Source organism: Pipistrellus hanaki, assembly GCF_964339955.1.
Source record: "Pipistrellus hanaki genome assembly, chromosome: 1".
Lineage (NCBI taxonomy): Eukaryota > Metazoa > Chordata > Mammalia > Chiroptera > Vespertilionidae > Pipistrellus > Pipistrellus hanaki.
The window spans coordinates 197,047,678-197,068,175 of NC_140503.1; the positions used below are offsets into that span (position 1 = coordinate 197,047,678).

A 20,498-nucleotide genomic window follows, 5' to 3' on the forward strand; every position below is an offset into this window, starting at 1 on the left:
TGTTAATACCGCTCACTCCTCCAAGCAAGGGAGGATCCGGGGACCTGAGGCTGTTCCGCTTGCTATTCTGCCAGTAGAGGTAGCTGTTGCATTAACTAGATCCCAACCTTATCTGCTAGTTCAGCCTTGAAGACAGAAAATAAATCAGTGCATGCAGTATTTTTAACAACAGTATTTATTTAAAAAAAAAAAAAAAAAAGCCAACAAACTCATGGTTTTGTGCTTTCAAAAGGAAACTGCTTATTTTGGGCCCTTATGTTAGAATAGCGAGCTCCCTGTGAATATTAGTAAGAGCCGCTATATGAAATTTCTTATTAATCGTCTATTTTTAGGCACGAAGCTTTGCTGTATTATGTGTTAGCAGCAGAAACGGGTATTGAAGTGTCACAGACAAATTTAGCGCACATCTGCGAGGAGAGGCCGGTGAGTAAATGCGTGCTCTGAATGGAAGCTCTAAGGTGAAGGATGATGGATGGGGTTTTAGGGATGCAGAATTAGTCACTCGGCTGAAATATTAATGAGTTTACTTTTTCTCCCCCTTCACTCCCTTAGGACCTGGCCAAGAGATACTTGGGTGTTAACTGTGTTTGGAGATACTATAACTTCTCTGTTTTTCAAATTGATGCTCCTTCGTTTGGTATGTATAGAAAAACGGGTGCTGAATTGAAGCCGTGGAGGCTTCTAATCCTTAGTAACAGGAAACACCTAAGGGCTTTGTGTGCAGTGTGATATTTCTCAACAACTAGGGGAGAGTGCAGAGTCTCTGCTATTAAGGTCATGACTGAAATCTGCTCTCAGCCTCATGCAGCACATGTCTCCCCGCCCACCGTCCAAAAGAGAAAGCCGTGATGGACAGAGTCTGAGCCAGTGGTGGGTTGCCACCTTCTGCTCTGTAGGGTAGAGGGCTAGCCCCAGGAACTGCAATTCCCAGACTCCTTTGCTCTGGGGCTTCTGATTAGTGTCAGCCAATGGGAGGCTGTGGCGGGAGACTACAGGATGGGAGGAGTAGCGGAGCCTATAGGTATTTGGCTCCTCTCTCTGCTTTGGGCTGTTCTCTGCCAGTGACTGCATTTCCATGGTCCCAGCAGGCCCTTTAACACAGGGATGGATGGTCGTAGCGTCCTGCATTGCTGGTATTCGGGATGCCATTTGCCTTTTCAGCTCTCCCAACACCCTGGCTGAGCATGAATTTTATTCCTTCCCAGTACTGAAATCCCTCTTTTGAATGACCTGATTCTATTTTCCTGAGTGAGACATACACTCTTAAACAAAACTTATTCTTCGGAGGAAAAATAATGCATACGGTTGAGTAAAGAAATGCCCTTTAGTCATCAAACCCAGGCAGCAGAATTTCAGATGGGAAATAAAGTGCTCCCCTAACCCCCAGTCCTTGGCTGATTGGGCTGCAATTCTCACAAATACATATATATGTTCGGGAGGGCTACCAAGCAAAGCAGGAAAATGTGTCTGGAAATGTGGGTACTCAGCAGAAAAGCGCTGTGTGTGTGTGTTTTCTACTGACACATGAAAAACACACACACCCCAAACATGTTCTGCGGTAGGAGTCTGGTGGGAAAAACTCTCCGTTGTGAGAATGGGCCGATCATGTAAGATGTCAGTCTGAAGTAAAACCCCCGGACAAATGCATCGGTGCTTTTCGCCCTGCAGCCTATTTGAAAATGGGAGACCTTTACTACTATGGCCACCAAAACCAGTCACAGGACCTGGAGCTGTCTGTGCAGATGTATGCCCAAGCAGCACTGGATGGGGACTCGCAGGTAAGCAGCAGCAGCAGCAACAAAAATTAGTTCTTGGCTGTGCCCATTCGCAAAGCCTAGAGTTCTCACCAGCTCTCTGTCTGTATATAGAGTAGAGGCCCGGTGCATGAAAATTCGTGCCCTGAAGCGGGGGGTTCCCTCAACCTGGCCGGCCTCCTCTCACAGTCTGAGTCCCCTCAGGGGCGGGAAGGCGATGCCTCATCACACCTCTGCTGCTGCCACTGCCGGCAGCACAGGCCTCGGCCAGCCCTGGTTACCTGAGCCTCAGTGGCCCTGGGCGACTGGGAAGCCACCATCTCAGGCTTGCCTGTGCCTTGGGCCTGCCCTGCAACCGCTATCCAAGGCTTGCCTGCACCTTAGGCTGGCCCTCGGTGGCTGGTCAGCTGACATCTGAGGCTTGCCTGTGCCTCAGGCTGGCCCTGGGTGGCTGGGGGGCTTAGGGTGGGTCTGGCTGCACCATGCACCTGCCACCTCCACCCCCACCCCAGTGGGGCTGAAAGGACTATGGGACTCCGGCAGGGCTGAGGGGACTGGGTGCTGCCATCTTGTGGCTATGGGCGCTGCCATCTTTGTGATGGCGTGATGGTCAATTTGCATATTCCCTCTTTATTATGTAGGAGGATGCTTCGCAGATGGCAGTCATTTCCCACCCATTTTCACTAGTCCTTCCCAAAGGCCCTGTGAGGAGGACACTAACCATGTGGCGAACCTTTACTGAGCGCCTCCTGCTGTCTTTCCCACCTCATCCTCACAGCAACCTTGTAGGGTGGGGATTGTTAGACCCATTCTATAGTCGAGGACACCAAAGCTCTGACAAGGGGGTGCATTGCTGAAGGCCAAGCGGTCAGGTAGTCGGTGAAGCAGCCAGAGCTTCAACCCAGGTCTTCTGGCTCCAAGGCCAGGAGTCTGTCTACCAGATTCCGTGAAACTAACTCGCCAGGTAGAAACTCAGGAAACTGGAAGCGTGGTCCAAGTGGAAGTGGTATGCTTGTGTAGTTGGGCCAGCTCTTTGGCAATAGGATTTTGCTCTCAGTGACCTGTTTTAGACTTATTTCGGAATTTTTTAGATGTAGAGACTCTAGATTTATGGAAAGAGGACAAGGGAGTTGCTGTGTGCCCTCTGTCCAGCTCCCTTTCAGGGATATATCTTTCGTGACCACAACCCTGTTATCAAACCAAGAGCTCCACCTTGGTTTTGCTCCATAAAGTACACTTCAGGCTCTATTTGCATCTCACTGGTTTTTGCACTAAGGTCCTTCTTCCATTCCAGGATGCCACCTAGCATTTAGTTGTCATATTTCTTCCATCTTCTTCAATCTGTAGCAGGTCCTCCTCCTTTCTTTGTTTTTCATGACCTTGAAACTTTTGAAGAATATTAATCAGCCAAGTATTTTGTAGAATGTCCCTCGATTTGGGTCTGGCTTCTGTTTTCTCATGAATAGATTCAGATTATACATTTGGGACAAGGACAGCACAGAAGTGATGTGCCCTTCTCACTGTACCCTATGGGGCATATAGGATGTCTTATTGCTGGTGAGGTTGATCTGAGTGACTTGGTTAAGGTGTTTTCTGCTGGGTTTCTCCCCTGTAAAGCTAATATTGTTCTCTTTCCCATTTATAGCTATCTTGGGAGAGAGTTTGCAACTACGCACATATCCCATTTCTCCTCAAATTGCTACCTACTAATTTTAGTATCCATACAGCTTGCAACAATTATTACTGTGTGTGCTAATGAAGAGCTTATTCTCTCATTCCTTATGCATTTGCTAATCAGGATCGTTTGCACAATGGAATTTGGAATAGTTGTTGCCCTCTCAGGAAACAGGTTTCTGGTGTTGTGCTGTGGAATTTGGTCATTTATTTTCATTTGAATAATTTCTTTGAGGGATAGTATTGCTAAGTCAAACAATCTAAACCATTTTGTAGCTACCTAATAATGGTTTGTTGCCATTTACTTTCTGAAAGGGTTTTCCAATTAATACATCACCAAGCAGTGGTGAAGGGAAGGAGGGTAACTGAAATCTTGTCCGCACTGGGTGTTTTGATAACTTAATTTTGCTAACTGAATAGTTTTAAGTCGATACTTCTTTATTGTTTTAAATTGCATTTATTTGGTTACTAGTGGGGAGGGACACTTTTATATATATTGTACTTGTGTATGATAATTTACTCTTCATATTTTTATGTGAATTCTCTATGCTCGTTTGTTGCCTGTTGAAGTTTTGAAGTTTTGACACCTTTGAAAATTTAAATTCAAGTTAGTTTTTTTATACATTTGCCTCGTAGATAATGAATCTTACGTTATTACATTGCATATAAATATTCCTCCAACCTATTTTCCCATTTATTCCAATCTTGTTATGTTTCCATTCTTCAGAGACTTTAAATTTTTATAAGTCATTTGTTTTCTTTTCTTCTAATACGTTGTTTTAAGAGCACCTTCCTTTCAAAGTGCAGAGAAATATTGTATTTTCTCTCTGTGTGTGTGTGTGTGTACATCTTAAAGATACTTAACACTTCCATCTATTTAGAGGTTATTTGGCAACATGGTGGAGCTTAAGATGGGAAACTCTGGAGCCTGTCTGCTCCTGTTTGAATCCCAGGTCTGCCCCTTTCAAGCTGTGTGACCTTGGGCAAATTCCTTAACCTCTCTGTGCCTCAGTTTCTTCATCTATGACATGAGGAAGATAATAGTACCTATCTCAATTTGTTGCTATGAGATTTAGTGAATATATATAAAACAGAACAATGCCTCGCACAGAGCAAGCACTCAGAAAATGCTAGCTCGTCTACGGCCATACCACCCTGAACGCGCCCGATCTCATCTGATCTCGTAAGAAAATGCTAGCTGCTGATATTTTTATCATAGTTATTGCATAGGATGCTTGTGGGAGTGCTGGTGATACACCCAGGCAGATGATGATTATCTTTCTTTTTCTTAAATATATTTTATTGATTTTTTTATAGAGAGGAAGGGAGAGAGATAGAAAGCTAGAAACATCGATGAGAGAGAAACATCGATCAGCTGCCTCCTGCACACCTCCCACTGGTGATGTGCTCGCAACCAATGTACATGCCCTTGACCAGAATCGAGCCTAGGACCTTTCAGTCCACAGGCTGACGCTCAAACCTGTTTCGGCCGGGTGATGATTTTTATTGAGATTGTTAGTGGCAACTGAAAGGAAAAGCCAAAAGGAGAAGATGTCATTGAAACAGGACCATGAATTCTCTGAGGAGCAGCAAGGCAGTGAAATCTGTAAAGCCCTAATGCTAAGTACGGCCGTCTTGTTTATTTCTTGGTCTGGCCACTTGCCTGGCTTGTGTTGGACAGTGTGTCACCTCCAGGTAGCATCACAGCTCCCATCCTGGATGAAGGACCTTAACTCTGTTATCTCATTGGACCTGCACAGCCCCACCAGGCAGATCCCGCCTCTGAGGGTCAAGAACAAGGTGCATGATAAGGAAGGCGTAGGGAAATGTACCACAGTGGAGGTCTGTGCCAAGAGGAACCATGAGAGGAGGTTTTCCCAGCGTGGGGAGCGGAGACAAACACCCGTCCATTATTCTGTGCATAGGAGAGGCTCCCTACATGAGAATGTCAGTCATCAGTGACACCCCCAGCCACAATAGCATTTTGGTGGGTCTCTGACCTGCCGATGGGGACCCCAGGCACAGTTGTAAGTGATGGACATGGCCTTCGCCTCAGTGTCTGGTTCTGCCGGTGACACAAGAGCGCGTTTTCCCATGAGCCCTGTTTTGAGAGAATGAGCAGGAAAGGACAGGTCCCCGGTTGGCTGACTTCTGAGCAGATGGGACCCAGCATCCTCTGAAAGCCTCCTGGTTCTCTTGCAAATAAATTTCTCAGACGCATGTGTTTAGGGGAACCATTCATCAATGACGATGACAAAGCCATCTGGCTCTGGGGACTGGGGCGGGGGGGAAAGCTAGAGGTTGTAAAAGTTTACATTCCGAGGAAGGCTGTGTGTCTGGGTTTTATTGTAAGAAGCTGCTGAGGTTGGTGTGTGGCTTGCTTACAGGGATTTTTTAACCTGGCCCTGCTCATTGAGGAAGGTGCTGTCATCCCACATCACATTCTGGACTTCTTGGAAATTGACCCAACTCTCCATGCAAATAACATCTCCATTCTCCAGGAACTATACGAAAGGTGAGTTCAGAACCTCTTTAATTCTGTGGAATCTGGAGGGACCCAGTGGATGCCATTGGCTACTTGGTTCAAATTAGCCTGACTCTTATGTTGTAGCGTTTCTTGCTCTGAAAAGGCTCAGGATTTGTTTTGATTTGCGAACCTTCAGCTGGACCCAAACTTACTTCCGTCTTCTAGTTTCTGAGGCTGAAGATACAGAATGAGCATGATCTGAAGTTAAGGTGCTGACCAAGGTTTTCTAGGAGAGTCGAAAAAATAACGTGTTCAATTAGACCATGCCTTTCTTCTTCTTTTTTTTTCTTTCAATATATTTTATTGATTATTTTACAGAGAGGAAGGGAGAAGGATAGAGAGCTAGAAACATCGATGAGAGAGAAACATCAATCAGCTGCCTCCTGCACACCCCCCACTGGGGATGTGCTCACAACCCAGGTACATGCCCTTGACTGGAATTGAACTTGGGACCTTTCAGTCTGCAGACTGACGCTCTAGCCACTGAGCCAAACCGGATTCAGCTAGACCATGCCTTTCTGCATGACAGGGCAGCATTCTGGTGTCTGAATTCAGAGAGACCCTTGGACAGGAGTGTTGTCCCAGCAGTCCTATGTTTCAGGGACCTTCTTGACCTGTTGGCGTTTTACTGGTCTTAAGGACAGAAGTGACCTTTTCCTGAGATTTCTGGCAGGATCCTCACATTGTAGGGCAGGCTTCAACCCCTCAGAACTGCCTATTTTCCTTTGCCTCCCATTTCAAGTGTGCCTGCTTATCCCCAAGCAGAAGGAGGTGGGTTTGAGGGTCTGAGAATGCCCATCGTGAATAATGCCACCAAAATCTGGCTGACACCTCAAGGTGCCCTCTGCTTTGTGTCTGCAGGTGCTGGAGCCACAGTAGTGAGGAGTCCCTGAGCCCCTGCGCCCTGGCTTGGCTCTACCTTCACTTCCGGCTCATCTGGGGTGCTGTCCTGCACTCTGCCCTGGTAGGTACCCTCTTCCGCCGGCCCCGCCCACACAATCCCAGCCCCTGTCAGTTATCTGACGCCTGTTTCCGGTGTCTGTAGATCTACTTCCTGGGAACCTTCCTGCTGTCCGTGTTGATCGCCTGGACCCTGCAGTACTTCCAGTCCGTCTCAGGTAAGGCTTTCTCACAGGCCAGGGCAATATAAAAACAGCAATTCCTTTCCTTACCAGAAAAGTCACCCTCTCCCTCCCCCTGCCCTGGGCCATGCTATTTCCTTTGGTTAGGATGGTCATTCAGGGGTCGACGGTCCTCCAAGGGGTGTAGCATAATGTCTGGCGATGGAAGACGCCAATTACTATTATGTTTTTCAAAGTAAGCAGAATTCTTTTAGTAAGAAACTTAAGAAATTGAACTGGAATGTCTTCCCCCATTGAAAATATCTGTTAGCAAAATTCTACCTCTGTGTGCCTTAAATCCCAGGCAGGAGGCCCCTCCAGCATGAATGCTTATCCTTTGTATCCCAGTCCAAGGACAGCAAGTCAAATGAGATGATAAACAAGCACCCATGGTGAATAAAAATACCCAGCCACCCTCCGGCAGGTGTGGCTCAGTGGTTGAGTAAGGGCACATTCCTGGGTTGCGAGTTCGATCTCCGGGGGGGCATGCAGAAAGCAGCCAATCAGTGATTCTCTCTCATCATTATGATTCTCTCTCTCCCTCTCCCTTCCTCTCTGAAATCAATAAAAATATATTAATTTAAAAAATATATCCAAAAATGAAAATATATATCCAGCCACATGGATTCGAGGGAGGGTCTAAGGAGGAATGCAAAGTGAACATTTATTTTAGTGTGACTTCCACACATTGCTATTATTTTTTGTAGGCTAGTGTAGGGCAATAGTTAAGGAAATGGACGCCTCTGTCTTTCTCTTTGGGCTTAAAGTCCAGACTTGGCCCTGTTACTTACGGCGAGTCATTTCACCTTCTTTATCTTCCAATGGCTTGTCAATAAAATGAGGTTATAATAGTAACTACGTTCCAGGGATGGGAAAAGGGCTCAGTGAAAAAAATATATATACATGACACTTACCAAAAGACAACTGTAGTTAAATCTTAGCTGTTACACTTACTGGCTTATAAAGCCCTCTCAGTAAATATTAGCTGTTACGTTTATATGCCCTGTTGGATCATAAGCTGGGTTGGAGGAAGGTCTGTCATTTGTGGTCTCATACTTAGTAGGTGCTCAAATTTGCTAACATCTCTCATGGAGGATTATAGTTTCCTGCCATCTCCGATGGTTTCAAAGGACATAATCACTCATGAAGACCAACAGGGACATTTACAAACGGACACATTAGGACTGAACATAGCATTGGATGGAGCCTTTGCGTAGCCATTATTTCTGTCACAGATAATGACAAGCAAAAAGAACACTTTTCACCTCCACTTCGATGGGGACACAAAAGTCACTGTTACAGGGGGCTTCTTGTAAAATACGGAATCATTTCCCGCTGACTTACCTGAGGAGGTTAACAGAGAGCCAGCAAGAGCCCTCCCAGCTCTGGGGCCTTGTGATGTTCCGGCTTATAAATTTTCCCCATGCAAATTCTGTCCCGTCCCCAAATTTGTTGCCATTTATTTTGCATCTTGTCACTGTTTTCCATTTCAAATTATCGTTGTCATTTTTACTCTGTAGAAATATTGTTATGATTATTACAAATGCAATTCCGATGGAGGAACTAAAAATTGCCTTTATGATTTGATGCCAGCTGGTCGCCATGAAAATTCATGGGCTGGTGGAATTGCTTGGATCCGAAGTCTTCATTCTCAGTCCCTCCATCTTCTCCTCTCCCTGCCCGGCATGCCCTTTTGTAGATTTTTCTTCCTGTGTATCCTTACTCCTTCCCACATTTTCTTCATTTTTTTTTTTTCGAACTCTTTTCATTTGCTTCTTCCTTAACATCCCCTCTCTCCCTGTTGGCCAGCCTTAGAGAAATCTGCATGAAATCTTTAAAAATTTTTAATTCTAGCCCTGGCCAGTATTACTCTGTGGTTAGAGCGTAGGCCCACGCGCCAAAGGGTCATGGGTTCAATTCCCAGTCAAGAGCACGTACCTGGGTTTCAGGTTCGGTCCCAGGCCCCAGTCAGGGCGTATGCGGGAAGCAACCAATATATATCTCTCTCTGTCTCTGTCTCTTTCTTCACCCACCCATACCCCCATCCCTTTCCTCCTTTCCTTCCACTGTCTCTAAAACTCAATGGCAAAAATATCCTCAGGTGAGGATCAACCAAAAAAAACAAACAAAATTAATTATCCGTTCTTCATGTTCCAGATGAAGAATTGAGGCCAAAGGAATGAAGTGGCCTGCCCCATAATCACAAGATAAAGTCCCAGAGAGCATGTAGGGCAGCAGAATTTCCAGACTCACCGTACTTTCAAACAGCCATTATCATCTGCCTCCGACCTCTTGTCCCCTTACATAAGAAGTATTTTGCAGCACATTTTTGGTACCCTGAAATGAACAATAATTACCCTGCCTACATACTTTCTTTTTTTTTTTTTAAGAGTGTCCTCACACCAATATAAAGGAGAAGTAAGGAGAAACTAATTATCATAAAGTAATATCTTTTTCAATATCTAAATTCTAGCCCGGTGCTTCTTCATTATAATGTGCACACGAACCACCCAGGGAGCTTGTTAAATGCAGATCCTGACTCAGCAGGTCCCGGTGGGCCTGAGATTCACCATCTCTAACAAGCTTTCCGGTCATGTCCACACTGCTATTCCATGGACAGCACTTTGAGTCATCAGGGCCTAGAAGTAAAAACAAAAAATCTCCATGTATTTCCAGAATGTGCCCCACAGTGGTGCCTACCAGCTCTGGTGGAACTAGGGTTAAGTTAAATTTATAGTAAATTATTTTCATGTGTTTCAGGTTGTCAGCATTAAGTGCATACCTGTCAATAACTGTGAAATAAGAGGGTGCTATTCCATCAGTGATGGGGTGATGAGGTCAGGGCAATAGAGGCACAGAGAGGGGAGAAGCCACTGGTGTGACCCCAATGGGCTGGTGACCTGCCCCATGGGAAGGGAAAAGATGTCCCAGATGCCGATGGCAGCGTGGTGTGGAGAAGCAAGCGCAGTAAGGAAGAGGGGCTGGTTTGAGAATGAGGGGTCTACCTTCAGCAGCCTTATGCAGGAATTTGTGCTGTCAGTCAGGGATCTTTGTCATTTCGTGACTTGCATATTTCCAGTCAGTTGTTTTTAAAAATTAGTGATTTACGGTCCAGCCTTTAAATTGAGCTGTCCATCCATTTTGCGTTCAGCTCCAGCTACCTTCATCTCCCCCCTGAGCTTATATGCTCTGTGATTTATACTCAACACTTTGCTGCGCTTGCCACATTAAATTGCCCCGCGTTCGGAAGGCTGGCAGCGCACGCCAGTAGCTAAAGGCAAAGGCTCGGAGTCAGGATGCTGCTGGGACTCTGGCCCGGCCACTCGCCGTGTGACCTTGAGCAGGGATCCTATCTGTGCCTCTGTTTCCCCCAAGGAAATAGTACAGCTCCCTCCTATTGTAGTTGAGACAACAGGATGTTTAATGCTTGGAACTCCCCAAATGTTAGTTCTCAAGGAGCAATGTCCTAGGGCATGTTCCCTCTCTGAAAGCTCGCTCTCTCTCTCTCTCTCTCTCTCTCTCTCTCTCTCGCACCTGGGTAGCTTGGTTTATCTCCAAAACAGACACAGTTGCCAGAGCCTAGCATGGTCTTCTGTGTTGTGAGACTCTTTCTAAAACATAGAATGTTTAAAAGCATCCAAACAGAGTTGTTGAGTAGTCTATCAAAAGCACCAAAATAGGTACACAAAAAATACTACACATCTATTTTATTTCATTTAAGGGAATACATATGTGTGTGTGTGTGTATATATATATATATATATATATATATATATATATATATAATAAAAGCATAATATGCTAATTAGACTAGACGTCCTTCCAGAATAAACCAGAGCTGTAGCCACAGGATTGTGGCTGCAAGAAAGGGATCTGGATCCAGGCAGCCACCAGGGGCTGTGAAGGCCCACTCTTGCATGAATTTTGTGCATTGGGCCTCTAGTGTGTGTGTGTGTGTGTGTGTGTGTGTGTGTGTGTGTGTGTATAGAGAGAGAGATTTCAGAGAGGAAGGGAGAGAGAGAGAGAGGAACACCCATGATGACAGAGAATCATTGATTGGCTACCTCCTGCATGCCCCACACTGGATTGAGCCTGCATCCTGGGCATGTGGTCGGACATGTGCCCTGACTAGGAATCGAACTGTGACCTCCTGGTTCATAGGTTCACACTCAGCTGCTGAGCCATGCCAGCTAGACTAAGAGAACTTATTTTTGACTCTTAGCTTCCATTCCACCAGGCAGCTCTGTCTGTCTTGGGGCTGACACCTCCCCCGGTAGTGCAGAGGTCCCTGGGTCTTAGGTGACACTAGCAACACTCATATGGCCACAAGTCTGAAAACAGGACACACACAGCGCCCCAGGGCCTACCAGTCCCTCTGGGTTCATTGCCTTGGCAGCTTCTGGGTCACAGGAGAGTCCCATCATCTTTGCGAAAGCTGGGCTCCGATGGCCTTTTTCCTTCCAAGTCTTCCTCCGAGGGCTGAAGGCGGGGGCTTCCCTGATGGTGCAGCCCACAGCTGGGCTCAGCCACTTCCCAGGCTCCACAGCTCCTCTTCCCGCTTCACCGCATCTCTGAGGCACTCTTCCTCTCCCCTCCCTGTCAGGGACGCCAAGCATAATTGCCTTAATGGACTCAGGCTTTTGGAAAAAAAAAAAACACACACACACACACACACACCCAAAAATAAAATCCCAAAGCAAAGTATGTCTAAAATCAACTCCATTTCTGTACCACCACAAATCTCCCCTGAGACAAAAAAAAAAAAGCATGGATTCTGGTTACTGGAAGGAAGGGAAAGAGAAGAAGAGAGGAGAAAATGTAAATGACCATTTCAAAGAAAGAGTCCTGCCCTACTTACATCAGCTCAATCTTTATGTTTAAACTAGAGTCCTGGTGCACGAAATCCATGCACTCGGGGAGGGGCTCCCGCCCCTACCACTGCGCTCACCAGCCATGCGCCCGGCTTCTGGCTGAGCAGCACTCCCCCTATGGAGGCGCCCTGACCACCAAGGGGGCAGTTTCTGCATTGAACGTCTGCCCCTGGTGGTCAGTGCATGTCATAGCGACCAATTGTTCCACCATTCAGTCGATTTGCATATTAGCCTTTTATAATATAGGATAGAATACACAGTACAGAGTGAGATGTGCAGAACTACCAGCTCCTCGGTATGACTGGGTAGCCTTTTAAAACAATGTCAGCCTACTCAAAACATTCATAATTTAAGCCGACTCATCCTTTCTGCCTGGGTGGTTAGCCAGTGTAGGAGGAAGATGACACAAACAAGATTAATTAAACCTTTTTTCACTCTTTTCCTGTCCTCCACACTTCCAGTTAATGAGGTTTCTACTAAAATTACAGTAAAATGACACAAAATATTGTGCACGTGAAAGAAGCAGTGACCTGCAAGCAGAGCGATGTCCTACCTCATTACCCTCGGCGCCCTCTCAGGACCTCCACTCTAAAGAGATGTTTCAGTGACACAGGTCACGTTTGTGCTGGGCCCTGCTTGATTTATAGGCCCGAAGGAAGTAGGCTAGACCTTTTTTTTTTTCTTTTTTTTTTTTTATTAAGGTATTATATGTGTACATATCTTACCAATCCCCCCTCCACTTCCATACATGCCCTCCCTCCCCAGAGTTTTGCATCCACTAGTTATGCTTATATGCATGCATACAAGTCCTTCGGTTGATCTCTTATCTCCTCCACATCTCCCTACCCTTCCCACTGTAATTTGACAGTCTGTTTGTTGCTTTACTGTCTCTGTATCTATTCTTTTTGTTTATCAGTTTATAATGTTCCTTATTATCCATAAATGAGTGAGGTCATGTGGTGTTTCTCTTTCATTGACTGGCTGATTTCACTCAGCATAATGTTCTTCAATTCTATCCAGGTTGCTGCAAATGATAAGAATGCCTTCTTTTTTATGGCAGCATAGTATTCCATTGTGTAGATGTACCATAGTTTTTTTATCCAATCATCTGCTGGTGGGCTTATTCATAGCTGAGATTTCCGGGGCTTCCTCCTCAGGCACCCCCACTAACCCCATCTTTGCAAGCATTCTGTGGTCTCAGGATGCACCCAGTATATTCCCTCGTGTTCTCCTTTCCCATATGCTCCCATCTGGTCAGCTGGCAAACAGATGTTTTCCCTACAATGGTCCACAACAGGGTTTGGCAAGCTTTTACTGTAAAGGGCCAGGTAATAAGCATTTGGGGCTTTGAGGGCCATCTTTGTCATAACTCAACTTTCCTTATTTTATATTTTGTTAAAACTCACCCAAGGGTATTTTTTATTTTTTTAATATATGTTTTATTGATTTCAGAGAGGAAGGGAGATGGAGAGAGACATCAGTGATTAGAGAAAATCATTGATTGGCTGCCTCCTGCACATCCCCTACTGGGGACCAAACCCACAGCCGGGCATGTGCTCTGATCAGGAATCAAATCATGACCTCCCGGTTCGTAAGTCAATGCTCAACCATGAGCCAGGCCGAGGATATTTTCTTCATTGATTTTTAGAGAGAGAGGGAGGGAGAAAGGAAGGAAGGGATGGTGGGGGAGAGAGAGGATTGTGATAAAAACATCAATGTGCCTCTTGATTGGTTGCCTCCCTGTACCTGCAACCCAGGTATGTGCCCTTAACCTGGAATTGAGCCCACAATCCTTTGGTGTACAGGCTGACACTCTAACCACCTGGCAACACTAGCCAGGACATGACTCAACTTTCCTTATTGTGTGAAAGCAGCCATTGACAATCATGAAAATGAACAGTGTGCCTGGTTGCCTAGCATACTTTACTATGGGCATGAAAATTTTAATCTTGCCCTGGCTGGTTTGGCTCAATGGTTAGAGCATTGGCCTGCAGACTAGAGAGTCCTGGGTTTGATCCAGGTCACATGCCCAAGCTGCAGTCTGGATCCTTAGTAGGGGGCATGCAGGAAGTAGCTGATCAATGGTTCTCTGTGATCTTTGATGTTTTTATTTCTCTCTCTCCCTTCCTCTCTGAAATCAATAAAAAAAACATTTTTTTTTTAATTTGAATCTCATGTGGTTTTCATGTGTCATGAAATATTACTTTTTAAATTTTTGTCCAATCATGTAAAAATGTAGGAGCCATTCTTAGGGGGTGAGCCATAGAAGCACGGGCAGCGAGTCTGCCCACGGGACTCGTGATTTTTCGCACTAATGTACGGGAAATGGTCTCCTAAGTGGCAGGTAATCCAAAAATCACTTCTGTTTGGCTCTGGAATACGATGTGTAATTTCTTAAACAACACACGTATTCTCCTGGTTACCTTGATTGTAGTCCAGTAATCGAATTAGCACACATTCCAGGTGAGCACAGCGAAAGAGGCCGCTTGGAAAGGATGGCAGGCTGTGGGGGGTGGTCCGCTGATTGCAGACCCGCAGAGGGAGGGAGGAGGCCTTCTCCCGTGGGCAATAACAAGCTTCCTGTAGAAGCACCGAGCTTTTTCATTACGCTCTGACGAGAAGGTCTAAACGGTGGCCACGCTGATCATGCATTCCTTCCACGTTCCCGCAGTGGCACTTTTTGGTTTTAATCAGAAAACTGATTGCTGGCTTATCTTGTTACCATGGTGATTTAAACATTCCCCTCTGCTTGAAATGGGGAAAAATGCATGCCTTCATTAACTTCTGCAGAGATCATCAAAAAGATCCACGTGAGGGCCTGAGGGGGTCTTGGGCCATCTGACCCAAGCCTCTCTGTTCACAGATGAGGAAACCAAGGCCTTGGAGATTCATTTGGAAATTCATAGTACCTACCCCAAAGCCATCTATGAGCGGTGGTTAAATGAGACTTGACTAGACCAGGTCTCTGGAGACCAGCCAGTGGTCTTTTGTGCCACAGCCCTGTGCCTCCTGCTGTCTGCCACGGTTAGATCACCCCTGCCAGAGTGACGGCTTTAACGGAGAAATGTTACATCATCATGCAACCCCCTCGCTCCCCCCCACCCCACCACTCTCCTGTTCTCACAGAACAGCTTCTGGGTTCACAAGAGCTCCTGTAGGTGCTGAAAGAGATTCCTAGAGGCTTTGGAGCCCATCGCTGAATTAGACCGGCCTCTTGGAGATGCCTCTAGGTACTCGGAGGTGCAACTCTTGAAGGGTTTTTCTAGAAGTCAGATTGCCAATATGTGCATCTTCTTAAAGTCAATCCGTTTCAGGAAGGAACCTTTAAAAGTTGTCCCACTGACTGGAAACCATAAAAGACGTTAGGATTCCCGAGTTTAATTAAGATCACTACTTAAAAGCAAGCTGACGGTTACAATTGTTGCACAAACTGTGGCCGTTGTATTAGCCCTGTGTCACGCGTCCCTGCATACCGCCACCCTCATTTTACAGACAAGAAACCAGCTCAGCGTGGTTAAGTAACGCTCACGATCACTCTGCTGATAAACATCAGAGCCATTTGACTTCTGGTCTTTCTGGCTCCACGGTTTTCTGCAGTTTTCCCAGGCTACTGAGGCCTGAAGGGAAACTGTAGGCATCTCAGAAACAAATGCACCATCTCTGCCATCAGTCCTGCAAGCCATGCGCCTGAAATTAATACATCCTAGCACACGTCTACAGTAAACCAGGTCTCTAGTAGCAATAACTGACATGTGTTGAGTCCCTTTGCCTGCCTGCCAGGCACTGTTCTAAGTACTTTATGTACATTAGTTCATTGAATCCTAACAGCTCAATAGGGTCTAGATACTTTATTTTCCCCATATTTTAGAAGGAGAGTGAGAAACTTGTCCGAGGTCACCTAACTGATAAAGGTCCAGAGCCCACAGTCCATAACCAGGACACCTCTTGGCCAAGGTATAGGAAACAAGGATGCCAGCCTCAGCACTATGGGGTTTGGAGCCGGGTCACTCTTTGTTGTAAGGGGCCTGTCCCACGCATTGTAGAATGCTAAGGAGCACCACTGGCCTCTACCTACTACCTGCCAATAGTACCCCGCCCTCCAGTTTCACAACCGAAAATATCTCCAACATGGCTAGCTGTCCCTTAGAAGGCAAAGTTCCTCCCATTTGAAAACCACTGACATCTATATATATAAAAGGATAATATGCTAAGTGTTCATCCGACCGGTAGCTGTGTTGCACACTGACCACCAGGGGCCAGACGCTCAACACAGGAGCTACTGAGCCGCAGTGACTCAGCAGCGGAGATTCTCAGGTGACACACCCCAGAACCAGAGAGGAGGGAGCCCGATTCCTCATGGAGCCATGCGATTCCACCTTTGGCTGTGGGGTATATGTTGTTGCTGGGCACTATCAGCCCCGAATCTGGTTTACTGCACACTTGTTCCATACCCTGTACAACAGCAACTTCGCAGAGTGCCCTCTCGGACTCGTCATCCAAATGGTATCTTATGTAATAAAAGGCTAATATTCAAATTGACCAAACAGAGGAACATCCAGTCGCTATGATGCACACTGACCACCAGGGGGCAGACACTCAATGTAAGAGCTGCCTCCTAGTGGTCAGTGCACTCCCAGAGGGGGAGCACTGCTCAACCAGAAGCCAGGTTCATGGCTGGCAAGTGCAGTGGCAGTGGTGGGAGCCTCTCTCACCTTCGCGGCAGCGCAAAGGATATCTGACTGATGGCTTAGGCTCGCTCCCTGAAGGAGCAGCATCCCCCAAGGGCTCCTGGACTGCGAGAGGGCACAGGCCAGCTTAGGCCCCCCCCCCCCCAATTGCATGAATTTTGTGCACTGGGCCTCTAGTAGATAAAACCAACAGTTCTTTCTAATTGATTGGTATAATTTATAGCATGCATTGGATCAGTGCCATGGGGGAAGGAGAAGAGGTGACCACAAGAAACATCAACCAGAGAGTTGATGTTTTGTTTTGTTTCGTTTGATTAAAATATTAACCTGGAAGTCACAGCATAAGTGCAGTGTCCCAGGATGTCAGGACCATTAGAAATCTTTATATATCTATTTTCACCCGCCATTTTAGAGAAGGTGACACCAAAGTCTAAAGAACTTAGAAAATGGGTCGAAAATTACTTACCTAGTCAGTTTCAGGGCCACCGAATTAGAAGCATCTCTCCTGGCTTGCTGGGTGCTGGGTGTGGTTGTGTGCCCTGCGTGTACTGTTGTGAATACTCACCCTCTGTTTGTGTGTCTCTGCAGCCAACGGTTTCAACCTGACACCAGCCGGGGCCTCCCCAGACGCCACCACTACCACAGCAAGTCCAGCTGTGACTCCAGCTGCAGATGTCTCTGCTCAGGACCAGCCCACAGTCCCTAATAACCCAGAGCCACGTGGGTGAACTGTGCGCTCCAGGTCTCTCTCGATGAGAGAGAATCCTTTGGACAGGTGGTATTGGAAAGCTGGGGCCAGGGCATTCTACTGATAAATACCTTAAAAGTCTTGTCACCTGGATGTGAATTTTGCACTTGGTGTCTTTTTTTTTTTTTTTTTTTTTTTTTAATCAAATGACAAAGAGTGCCCAGAGTATTCACACATGTGTGTTGGGAGGTTAGCTGGGTCATCACAGACATTTGTTCCCAGTGACTCTGTGTATTGGGAGTCACTGTTTGCCCGGCAACATAGCGGAATCCTTCTATCCTGGGACATCGTTTACGAATCTTAGCCCCTTGGTCATCCCCTTTAATAACAGAAGATTGTGACTTTTCCACATGTTAGGTGATATTCCGGTATATGCTTTTGCCACAGCCCTGCCCCTCAGAGTCCAATCAACAGATTGCAATTTGGCTTCCAACACCCGGCAGCCTTGACACAAATCGGTTGTGGCTGGAAGTGCAGGGAAGGCGATGGCTTGTAAATTGGTTTACATTTTGCTCCTTGAATTTTTCTAGGGTTGTAGTGCTTCCAGATCATTCAATGACATTGTTGGGCATCGGTTACCTTTCAATTGCAATCCATAAAATAACATTTAGAAAATGCTTAGTATTTAAGTGTAGCCTTCTCCATGAATTACCCATTAGAATAGACTGGCAGCAGTGGGATGTGCAGAAAAAATGCCTTTAGATCACAGTCACCCCCACCCCTTATGCCTGCCTGAGTCCATGTAGGGGTGTGTATGTGTGAGAGACAGAGAGTCAGAGAGACAGAGGAAGAGGAAAGGTAGACTGTGCACTGTATGCTGCTAAGGTGGTAAATAAATCAGTAATGCAATATTGTGGGTCCAAACTACTCTTTGCACTACTTTATTTACAGTAGTAAATAAAAATTATTTTTATACATTAACTTCCAGGAAGTGTTTTTTCTCTCCTTTTTCATAGTTACTGTTGTCATTGTACAAAGTCCTCAGGTTTATACATTGCCCTCAAGAGACACACACACACACAAAAAGTCCTCCTTAAAAAGGGATCCTTCTGGTAACCCTTGAATGCTAGCGGGAGGTGGCAGGTGGCTGCTCTCCAGGAATCTGAGCTCAGGATCTGACCCCATGATGTTTACACGGGGTCAGACATTGTTTCAAGGTTTCTGGTTGTTCTGAGGCTGGGTTCATATCAATTCTGGGTTAAGTTTTCAGTCTAACCCTCTTTCTCCTCTGTGTGCTCTTGTCTGATAGCAAAGCTTATCTGTCCTGCTTTCCAATGAACCTGACTTTGGAGCCCTACGAAGTTTTGGTAACTTTCTAGCTCAGTAAGCTTACAAGAGTGATTAACCCTCTGAGTTTCAGATCATCCTATATAATAAGAGGCTAATACGCAAATTGTTCCTTCCACCAGGGGACAGGGCCAGCCAACTGGCCAACCCACCACAGCTCCTCCCCCTGTCCAGCTGTTTGTGCTGAGTTTCCCCTGCAGTCCCACCCATGACCAGCCTGAGCCCATCGGTTGGTGGGGAACCCTTGCTTAGCGGGTACCCTGGCAGAGGTGTGCGGACCTGGGGCTGGCAGAGGTACGGGCACACCTCAACACTGAGAAACATCAAGACTACTTCAAGAGTGTCTTCCAGAGGGAGTTTCCTCCTGAGCAGATGAACCATTTCAATCAGGGACCAATAGGAACGTGACCTCTGTTGCATTCTCAGGATGTTGAAATCTGAGACAATACATTTATATTTCATTTAGTTTTCACAATACCACTGCAAATCAGATATACTTTTTTTTTCATTTTTCAGATAAACTAACTGTTCTTCCAAGAATACAGAGTAACAAGCAATCATTAAGTGTCAGAGGCACACAGTCATAAGCATTTATTTCTTGCTCAGGCATCTATGGGTTGGCTGTGCTTCAGCTGATCTAGGCTGGGCCCAGTGGGGCTCAGGTCCAGGCTGTGCGTGTGGTCGGAGAGGGGCCGGGGGGGTGGGGGTGGGGGGAACCTGGAGAGTGGGAAGTCCAGGCAAGCTGAACATGAACATGTCTTTTATTCTTCTGGGGTCAGCAGGCAACTGGGGCATGTTTATATTGAGTGGGATCAGAATCTGCAACCCCAAAATATGCCATTTGGACGTAAGGGTTATTGAGAATCAGCAGATGTAGGAAGAGTTCTCTGCCCTCCGCCTTTTCTGCCTAAAAGCAGAGCATGAATTTCCCTTTGTGAAGGTGTCCCCTCCTCTCCTGTGCAGGAAGAGGAGAGCTACTCTTCTCTCTAGGGATGGAGAGTGGGCACCGAGATGGTGTGAATAGACCAACTTTACACAAATTAACCCCAGTCTTCCATTAGTTTCCCCATGTAGTTCCTGGTTGCTGTCCCACAATTCATCAGTCCTCAAATCCCAAACCGCCTGACCTCTGTAAGAAATGGTAGGTAAGCCCCTGAGTCTAAATTACTACTCTGACTTTCTCTCTTCCTGTAAACTCCTGTACGTGTAAAATATTAGCTAAAATGGTATGCCCTGCCGAAACTGATTTGGCCCAGAGGGTAGACCGTTGGTCTGCGGACTGAAAGGTCCCAGGTTTGATTCCGGTCAAAGGCATGTACATTGCTTTCGGGCACATCCCAGCAGGGGGTGTGCAGGAGGCAGCTGATCAATGTTTCTCTCTCATCGATGTTTCTAGCTTTCTATCCCTCTCCTTTCCTCTCTGTAAAAAGTCAATAAAATATATTTTTTTAAATAAAAAATAAATAAAATGGTATGCCCTTCTCCTGTTCCTCTGTCTCCTGTTAGTTTAATTCACAGGCCCCATTTACTGAACACAAGAGCGTAGAGGACATTTATCTTTCCCAGCAATCTCTTAGCAAAAGGCTCAAACACCCAACTGCACAAGCATTTTTGAAACCTTCATTCACATCACCTCTGCTAACGTCCCATCGGCCAAAGAGTTCAAGGTCACATGGGCAAGCCATGTGGGCAGGAAAGCTATGCCTCCTGCAGAGGAGGGAGGGGACCACTTTCAACTCCCATTTGTCAGACATCAAAGCTCTCCCTGCAGCCTTAGTTGACCGGCCTCCTGTGAATTCCCTGGCGCGCTGTCTTTACCACTCAATGA

At 46.2% G+C, this 20,498-nt stretch overlaps 1 protein-coding gene across 1 annotated transcript in view; it reads left to right on the forward strand.

The window, feature by feature from the left end:
* SEL1L3 (SEL1L family member 3) overlaps positions 1-18,304 on the forward strand; it is a 114,291-nt gene extending 95,987 nt beyond the window's left edge. The window contains exons 18-24 of the mRNA XM_084890501.1: positions 333-423; positions 553-637; positions 1,669-1,778; positions 5,816-5,943; positions 6,817-6,919; positions 7,001-7,073; positions 17,224-18,304. Coding sequence (XP_084746627.1) covers positions 333-423; positions 553-637; positions 1,669-1,778; positions 5,816-5,943; positions 6,817-6,919; positions 7,001-7,073; positions 17,224-17,363 — 730 coding nt within the window. The 3' untranslated portion in view covers positions 17,364-18,304. The remainder of the gene's footprint in view (positions 1-332; positions 424-552; positions 638-1,668; positions 1,779-5,815; positions 5,944-6,816; positions 6,920-7,000; positions 7,074-17,223) is intronic.
* Positions 18,305-20,498: the final 2,194 nt, after the last annotated feature.